This window comes from Pezoporus occidentalis, unplaced genomic scaffold (assembly GCF_034315485.1).
Source record: "Pezoporus occidentalis ecotype Australia unplaced genomic scaffold, CSIRO_AGI_Poc_V1 ctg433, whole genome shotgun sequence".
NCBI classification, from domain to species: domain Eukaryota; kingdom Metazoa; phylum Chordata; class Aves; order Psittaciformes; family Psittacidae; genus Pezoporus; species Pezoporus occidentalis.
In genome coordinates this window covers 106,291-115,000 of record NW_026915762.1, presented here as the reverse complement: position 1 = coordinate 115,000, position 8,710 = coordinate 106,291, and the positions used below count along the sequence as shown (strand labels likewise).

General features: G+C 57.4%; 2 protein-coding genes across 2 annotated transcripts in view; one reads left to right on the top strand and one right to left on the bottom strand.

Annotated features, from left to right (window-relative positions):
- SCX (scleraxis bHLH transcription factor) overlaps positions 1-8,516 on the bottom strand; it is an 11,942-nt gene extending 3,426 nt beyond the window's left edge. The window contains exon 1 of the mRNA XM_062634650.1: positions 7,993-8,516. Coding sequence (XP_062490634.1) covers positions 7,993-8,508 — 516 coding nt within the window. The 5' untranslated portion in view covers positions 8,509-8,516. The remainder of the gene's footprint in view (positions 1-7,992) is intronic.
- The window catches only part of BOP1 (BOP1 ribosomal biogenesis factor), a 60,450-nt gene that overhangs the window by 36,938 nt on the left and 14,802 nt on the right, over positions 1-8,710 (top strand). The gene's annotated exons all lie outside the window — the stretch shown is intronic.

The window sequence follows — 8,710 nt, the reverse complement described above, 5'->3', positions numbered from 1 at the left end:
GGGATGCAGTGAGGGATGTGGTGCTGAGGGATGCGGTGCCTGCATCGCAGTGCTCGGTGCCGCAGGGGAGCTGCTGCCAGAGGTTTACAGGGTGCAGGCACTGCTGGTTCTACCCAAAGCCCCCATCCTGCTCCTTCCTCCTCTCCCTAGGCCTTTGATCCTTCTCTTTCCTCCTCCTGTCCTTCCTCCTCTCCTTCCTTTCCTTCCCTGTTCCTCCTCCTCTAACTCCTCTCTTCCTCCTCTCCTTCCTCCTCCCAGCCGCTCTTATCCCTGATGCAGCTGCAATTCCCCACTCCTGCTCTCTGGCCTATCCCTGCCCCTTCCCGTGCTCCTCTCATTGCTCTGCCCCATCCCTGCTGCTACCGCCTCTGCTCCTCTTCCAGGGGAGCCGGTTTGGGAGATGCTCTGGGATGCCCCACACTCACCCCATGGGCCCCCGGCCATTGTGTGGGAGCGGGGGGGTGCACACAACCACCCTCCTCCTCCAGCCCCTTCCCTCCACATCCCCATTCCCCTCCGGGAGCGTGAATCCTGGTGCAGGATGCTCAGCCCCTGCTATGGCTTGGGACGGGACGCGGCACCCGCTGGCCCCCCTGTTCCTACGGCAGGGATGCGGGGCCGGGGCAGCCCTTGGGCACGCAGAGGATGCTGCGAGGTTCCTCAGCGCTGGAATGGTCCCAGCCTCGCTTGGATTCGGGCTTCGGGGGTTTAAACAAACCCAAATCCATCCCGAGCAGCTCTCCCAGCCCCAAAGGAGGAGCTGGAGCAGCACAAACCCTTCACGGGCTCAAAAAGGGGCGCCCCGCTGACGGGAACGTCGCGAGCCTGCTCCCGAGGGATGCCGGGACCATCCCAAGCATCCCGGCAGCACGAGAGTCACGATGCCACCAGCGCAGCGCCCACCTCCCTGCTGCTGCTGCTCCTGCCCTGCCTCGGCCCTGCTCCGGACCCACGTCCCCATCAGCTTGGGTTGGAGCTGGGGGACGCGGCCCCAGCCCCTCAGCACCAGCTCAGCCTTTGCCGTCGGTGGAGCCGGATCGGTGCAGAGGGATGGGGTTGGGATCAGCCCCAAGACGGGGCAGTCCCTGGGACACAGCCCGGGGAGGGGGGGGTGAGGCTGAATCATGCCCCAGGAATCTGGGCAAGCGCTGCTTCCCAATGGGAATCACGGGGCAGGAGGCTTGGAGGCCCCGGTGGGACTGGGGCAGGATCACGGCTCTTGAGGCCTCATGGCTTGGAACGGCAGCGTGGAGGCATGGAATGGGTTGGGATGAAGGGAGCTTAAGGCTCCTCCAGTCCAACCCCTGCCATGGCCAGGGACCCCTTCCATAGAGCAGGGTGCTCGGAGCCCCTGTGTCCAAGCTGCCCTTAAGCACTGCCAGGGATGGAGCATCCCAAACCTCTCCCTTCAACCCCTGCCATGGGGAAGAGCTCCCCAAGCTCCCATCAACTCTTCCCTCTTCCTCCTCCTCCCATCCCTGCCTCCCTTGTCCCAAGGCTCCCTGCAGCCCCTTCAGGCCCTGGAGCTGCTCTCAGCTCTCCCCTCCAGGACCCTTCTCTGCTCCAGGCTGCCCCCGGCTCTCATCCTGCCCGAGGTGTGTGTGGGGCAGCAGGGGCAGCGCGGCCTCCTTCCCATGGACACCTCATTGGGAATGGGCTCCCCAGGCAGCTCCAGAGCCTGGCGCCGGGGCAGGGCAGGGACCTGATAGGGGTTGGTGGGAACTGATGGAAAAGTGGCGATGGGATTGATGGGAATTGATGGAAAAGTGGTGATGGGATTGATGGGATTGATGGAAAAGTGGTGATGGGATTGATGGAAAAGTGGTGATGGGATTGATGGGATTGATGGAAAAGTGGTGATTGGGATTGATGGAAAAGTGGTGATGGGATTGATGGGATTGATGGAAAAGTGGTGATTGGGATTGATGGAAAAGTGGTGATGGGATTGATGGGAATTGATGGAGAAGTGGTGATGGGATTGATGGGAATTGATGGAAAAGTGGTGATGGGATTGATGGGAATTGATGGAAAAGTGGCAATGGGATTGATGGGAATTGATGGAAAAGTGGTGATTGGGATTGATGGAAAAGTGGCGATAGAGATTGATGGGAATTGATGGAAAAGTGGTGATGGGATTGATGGGATTGATGGAAAAGTGGTGATTGGGATTGATGGGATTGATGGAAAAGTGGTGATGGGATTGATGGAAAAGTGGTGATGGGATTGATGGGAATTGATGGAAAAGTGGTGATGGGAAGTGATGGGAACTGATGGAAAAGTGGTGATGGGATTGATGGGATTGATGGAAAAGTGGTGATGGGATTGATGGGAATTGATGGAAAAGTGGTGATGGGATTGATGGGATTGATGGAAAAGTGGTGATTGGGATTGATGGAAAAGTGGTGATGGGATTGATGGGATTGATGGAAAAGTTGTGATTGGGATTGATGGGAATTGATGGAAAAGTGGTGATTGGGATTGATGGGATTGATGGAAAAGTGGTGATGGGATTGATGGAAAAGTGGTGATGGGAAGTGATGGGATTGATGGAAAAGTGGTGATTGGGATTGATGGAAAAGTGGCGATAGAGATTGATGGGAATTGATGGAAAAGTGGCGATGGGATTGATGGAAAAGTGGTGATGGGAAGTGATGGGATTGATGGAAAAGTGGTGATTGGGATTGATGGAAAAGTGGCGATAGAGATTGATGGGAATTGATGGAAAAGTGGCGATGGGATTGATGGGAATTGATGGAAAAGTGGTGATTGGGATTGATGGAAAAGTAGCGATGGGGATTGATGGGAATTGATGGAAAAGTGGCAATGGGAAGTGATGGGAATTGATGGAAAAGTGGCGATGGGATTGATGGGAATTGATGGAAAAGTGGTGATTGGGATTGATGGAAAAGTAGCGATGGGGATTGATGGGAATTGATGGAAAAGTGGTGATGGGAAGTGATGGGAATTGATGGAAAAGTGGCGATGGGATTGATGGGAATTGATGGAAAAGTGGTGATTGGGATTGATGGAAAAGTAGCGATGGGGATTGATGGGAATTGATGGAAAAGTGGCAATGGGAAGTGATGGGAATTGATGGAAAAGTGGCGATGGGATTGATGGGAATTGATGGAAAAGTGGTGATTGGGATTGATGGAAAAGTAGCGATGGGGATTGATGGGAATTGATGGAAAAGTGGTGATGGGAAGTGATGGGAATTGATGGAAAAGTGGCGATGGGATTGATGGGAATTGATGGAAAAGTGGTGATTGGGATTGATGGAAAAGTAGCGATGGGGATTGATGGGAATTGATGGAAAAGTGGCAATGGGAAGTGATGGGAATTGATGGAAAAGTGGCGATGGGATTGATGGGAATTGATGGAAAAGTGGCGATGGGATTGATGGGAACTGATGGAAAAGTGGTGATGGGATTGATGGGAATTGATGGAAAAGTGGCAATGGGAAGTGATGGGAATTGATGGAAAAGTGGCGATGGGATTGATGGGAGTTGGTGCAGAAAAGGCACTGGGAGTTGATTGTAATGGCTGACAAAGTGGGAATTGGTAGCAATAGATGGAAAAGCGGCGATGGGAATTCATTGGAATTGGAGCCCAAGAGGGGGTGGATTCGATCAGAACGGGTGCAAAAGCGGCAGGGGGAGTTCATCGGAATTGATGGAAAAGTGGGGTGGGAACTGATGGGAATTGGTGCGGGAACAGCAATGGGGATTGATGGGGATCGATGGAAAAGTGGCCATGGAATTGATGGGAATTGGTGCGGGAACAGTGATGGGGATTGATGGGGATCGATGGAAAAGTGGCCATGGAACTGATGGGAATTGGTGCGGGAACAGCGATGGGGATTGATGGGGATCGATGGAAAAGTGGCCATGGAACTGATGGGAATTGGTGCGGGAACAGCGATGGGGATTGATGGGGATCGATGGAAAAGTGGCCATGGAATTGATGGGAATTGGTGCAGGAACAGAGGTGGGGATCGATGGGGATGGATGGAAAAGTGGCCATGGAATTGATGGGAATTGGTGCGGGAACAGCGATGGGGATCGATGGAAAAGTGGCCATGGAATTGGTGGGAATTGGTGTGGGAACAGCGATGGGGATCGATGGAAAAGTGGCCATGGAATTGGTGGGAATTGGTGTGGGAACAGCGATGGGGATTGATGGGGATCGATGGAAAAGTGGCCATGGAATTGATGGGAATTGGTGCAGGAACAGCGATGGGGATTGATGGGGATCGATGGAAAAGTGGCCATGGAATTGATGGGAATTGGTGCGGGAACAGCGATGGGGATCGATGGAAAAGTGGCCATGGAATTGGTGGGAATTGGTGTGGGAACAGCGATGGGGATTGATGGGGATCGATGGAAAAGTGGCCATGGAATTGATGGGAATTGGTGCGGGAACAGCGATGGGGATTGATGGGGATCGATGGAAAAGAGGCCATGGAATTGATGGGAATTGGTGTGGGAACAGCGATGGGGATCGATGGGGATCGATGGAAAAGTGGTGATGCGAAGTGATGGGAATTGGTGCGGGAACAGCGATGGGGATCGATGGGGATCGATGGAAAAGTGGCCATGGAATTGGTGGGAATTGGTGTGGGAACAGCGATGGGGATCGATGGGGATCGATGGAAAAGTGGCCATGGAATTGGTGGGAATTGGTGTGGGAACAGCGATGGGGATCAATGGAAAAGTGGCCATGGAATTGGTGGGAATTGGTGTGGGAACAGCGATGGGGATCAATGGAAAAGTGGCCATGGAATTGATGGGAATTGGTGCAGGAACAGCGATGGGGATCGATGGAAAAGTGGCCATGGAATTGGTGGGAATTGGTGTGGGAACAGCGATGGGGATCAATGGAAAAGTGGCCATGGAATTGATGGGAATTGGTGCAGGAACAGCGATGGGGATCGATGGAAAAGTGGCCATGGAATTGGTGGGAATTGGTGCGGGAACAGCGATGGGGATTGATGGGGATCGATGGAAAAGTGGCCATGGAATTGGTGGGAATGGCTGGAAAAGTGGCAATGGGGATTTATTGGGATTGGTGCAAAGATTGGTGGGGATTGAGGGGATTGGGGCCGTGGGGATTGAGGGGAAAGCAGCGATGGGGATTGATGGAAAAGTGGCAATGGGGATTTATTGGAATTGGTGCAAAGATTGGTGGGGATTGAGGGGATTGGGGCCATGGGGATTGAGGGGAAAGCAGCGATGGGGATTGATGGAAAAGTGGCAATGGGGATTTATTGGGATTGGTGCAAAGATTGGTGGGGATTGAGGGGATTGGGGCCATGGGGATTGATGGGAATTGATGGGACTGGGGCAAAGGGGGAACGTTGGATCCTCGAGGCCGCTGCAGGAGGTTTCCAAGCAGGCTGCAGACGGGGCAGTGGAGGAATTCCCCACTTCAGCCCCACAGGAGCTTCCCCAGCTGCAGCCTGGGGTCACCGCTGCCCAAGGGGCAGGAGTTTGGGCACCTCAAGCGTAGCAGATCCCAGCGGATGCAGGTTCCCAAGTGCTGCTCCCAGCTCCTGCAGGGAAGTGGGAGCCAGAGCGAGGGCTGCAGCTCCCCAGGGCCCTGCAATGGGGACGGGCAGGGGCAGGGCTGTGCAGCCCCAGAGCCTCAGCCAGGCTCCCATTGGAAGCGGATGCTCCCCATGGAGACGGCTCCATCTCCCCCTCCATGGCAGCGGTTGCCCACCCCAGCATGGCCATGGGCTGGGCACTGAGCTGGTGCAGAGCACGGAATTGGGAGCACTGGGTGGACTGGGCCGGACACTGCAGCTCCTGTGGGTCCCAGTGGAGCCCTTGGCCAGCTCTGCCCCCAAGTCCCTCTCAGCCCTCTGGTGCCTGCCCTCTGCGAGCCGGAGCCGCAGCCTCTTCCCAAACCCCTGCTTTCCCTTTGCCTCTTCATTTCCAGCTCCTCAAATCCATCCCTTGCCCTCGGAGCGTCTCCCTTCCTCTCCTCCTTTGCCTTTCGCTGGGCGCAGGGGGGATTTGGAGCAGGGCCTGGGGGTTTGGGTGGCAGATACGGACGTGGTGAAGGAAGCGCCGTGTTTGCCATGCCTCTGTGGGGCTCACTGATGGGATCTGGTGTGCGTTCCCAATGGGAGTCATCCCACCTCGGCTCACACCGTACCGATGGCTGCAGAGGCATTGCCAGCATCCAGCGCTCCCTGTCCCCTCCTCACAGCACCCAACAACCACAGAGCCATCACCCATCACTCCCTGTCCCCTCCTCACAGCACCCAATGACCACGGAGCCATCACCCATCACTCCCTGTCCCCTCCTCACAGCACCCAATGACCACAGAGCCATCACCCAGCGCTCCCTGTCCCCTCCTCACAGCACCCAACGACCACAGAGCCATCGCCATCACCCATCACTCACTGTCCCCTCCTCACAGCACCCAATGACCACGGAGCCATCACCCATCACTCACTGTCCCCTCCTCACAGCACCCAATGACCACGGAGCCATCGCCATCACCCATCACTCACTGTCCCCTCCTCACAGCACCCAATGACCACAGAGCCATCACCCAGCGCTCCCTGTCCCCTCCTCACAGCACCCAATGACCACGGAGCCATCACCATCACCCATCACTCCCTGTCCCCTCCTCACAGCACCCAGTGACCACAGAGCCATCACCCAGCGCTCCCTGTCCCCTCCTCACAGCACCCAACGACCACAGAGCCATCACCATCACCCATCACTCCCTGTCCCCTCCTCACAGCACCCAATGACCACGGAGCCATCACCATCACCCATCACTCCCTGTCCCCTCCTCACAGCACCCAATGACGGCAGACCCATTGCCATCCCCATCAACCATCACTCACTCTCCCCTCCTCACAGCACCCAACGACTGCAGACCCATCCCCATCTCCATCACTCCCTATCCCCTCCTCAGCACCCAATGACCACAGACCCATCTCCATCCCCATCTCCATCATTCCCTATCCCCCTCCTCAGCACCCAATGACCGCAGACCCATCTCCATCCCCATCTCCATCACTCCCTATCCCCTCACAGCACCCAATGACCGCAGACCCATCTCCATCACTCCCTATCCCCCCCTCACAGCACCCAATGACCGCAGACCCATCTCCATCCCCATCTCCATCACTCCCTATCCCCTCACAGCACCCAATGACCGCAGACCCATCTCCATCCCCATCTCCATCACTCCCTATCCCCTCACAGCACCCAATGACCACAGACCCATCTCCATCACCCATCACTCCCTATCCCCTCCTCACAGCACCCAATGACTGCAGACCCATCTCCATCACTCCCTATCCCCCCCTCACAGCACCCAATGACCACATCCCCATCTCCATCACTCCCTATCCCCTCACAGCACCCAATGACCACGGACCCATCTCCATCACTCCCTATCCCCTCCCAGCACCCAATGACCGCAGAGCCATCTCCATCCCCATCTCCATCACTCCCTATCCCCCCCTCAGCACCCAATGACCGCAGACCCATCTCCATCACTCCCTATCTCCCCCCCTCAGCACCCAATGACCACAGACCCATCTCCATCACCCATCACTCCCTATCCCCTCCTCACAGCACCCAATGACTGCAGACCCATCTCCATCACTCCCTATCCCCCCCTCACAGCACCCAATGACCACATCCCCATCTCCATCACTCCCTATCCCCTCACAGCACCCAATGACCACGGACCCATCTCCATCACTCCCTATCCCCTCCCAGCACCCAATGACCGCAGAGCCATCTCCATCCCCATCTCCATCACTCCCTATCCCCTCACAGCACCCAATGACCGCAGAGCCACCTCCATCACTCCCTACCCCCCCTCAGCACCCAATGACCGCAGAGCCATCTCCATCCCCATCTCCATCACTCCCTATCCCCTCACATCACCCAATGACCGCAGAGCCACCTCCATCCCCACCACCCTGCCCTCCCTGCCGTCCCCCCCGCCCCGTCTCTCACCAGCTTCCTCTGGTTGCTGAGGCAGAAAGTGCAGATCTGCTTGGGCTGGGAGGCATCGGGGTCCCTGCCCGCGGGGCTGCCGGCTCCGTGGTGGTAGAAGGCGGGCGAGGTGAGGCAGGGTTGGCCGTCGCCGCCCGCCTCGCCCAGCAGGAGCACGTTACCGAGGTGCGAGATGTAACTGGAGGCCAGGCGGAGGGTCTCGATCTTGGAGAGCTTCCTGTCGGCCGGCTCGGTGGGGATGAGGGTGCGCAGCGCCGTGAAGGCCGTGTTCACGCTGTTGGTGCGGTCCCGCTCCCGAGCGTTCGCCGTGTGGCGCTGCCGGGGCTCCCGGTGCAGCCGCCCCGTTTTCTTGCCGTGCCGGCGTTTGGCGGCGGTCAGGCCGTAGCCGTCGGTGCCCAGGCGGTAGGGCTTCTCCTCCGAGCCCGAGCTCTCGCTGCCGTTCTCCTCGTCCTCCGACAGCATGATCTCCGGGTACAGGAAGCGGCCGGGAGCCGAGCGCAGCATCGCAAAGGACATGGTGCGGGACGGGGCAGCGCCGAGCCTCAGCTCCGGGCGCTCATGCTGCTGCCCTGGGGATGATCGGGGATGGAGGTGCCGGTGCCCCGGGGATGGAGGTGCCGGTGCCCCGGGGATGGAGGTGCCGGTGCCCCGGGGATGGAGGTGCTGATGGCCCGGGGATGGAGGTGCCGGTGCCCCGGGGATGGAGGTGCCGGTGCCC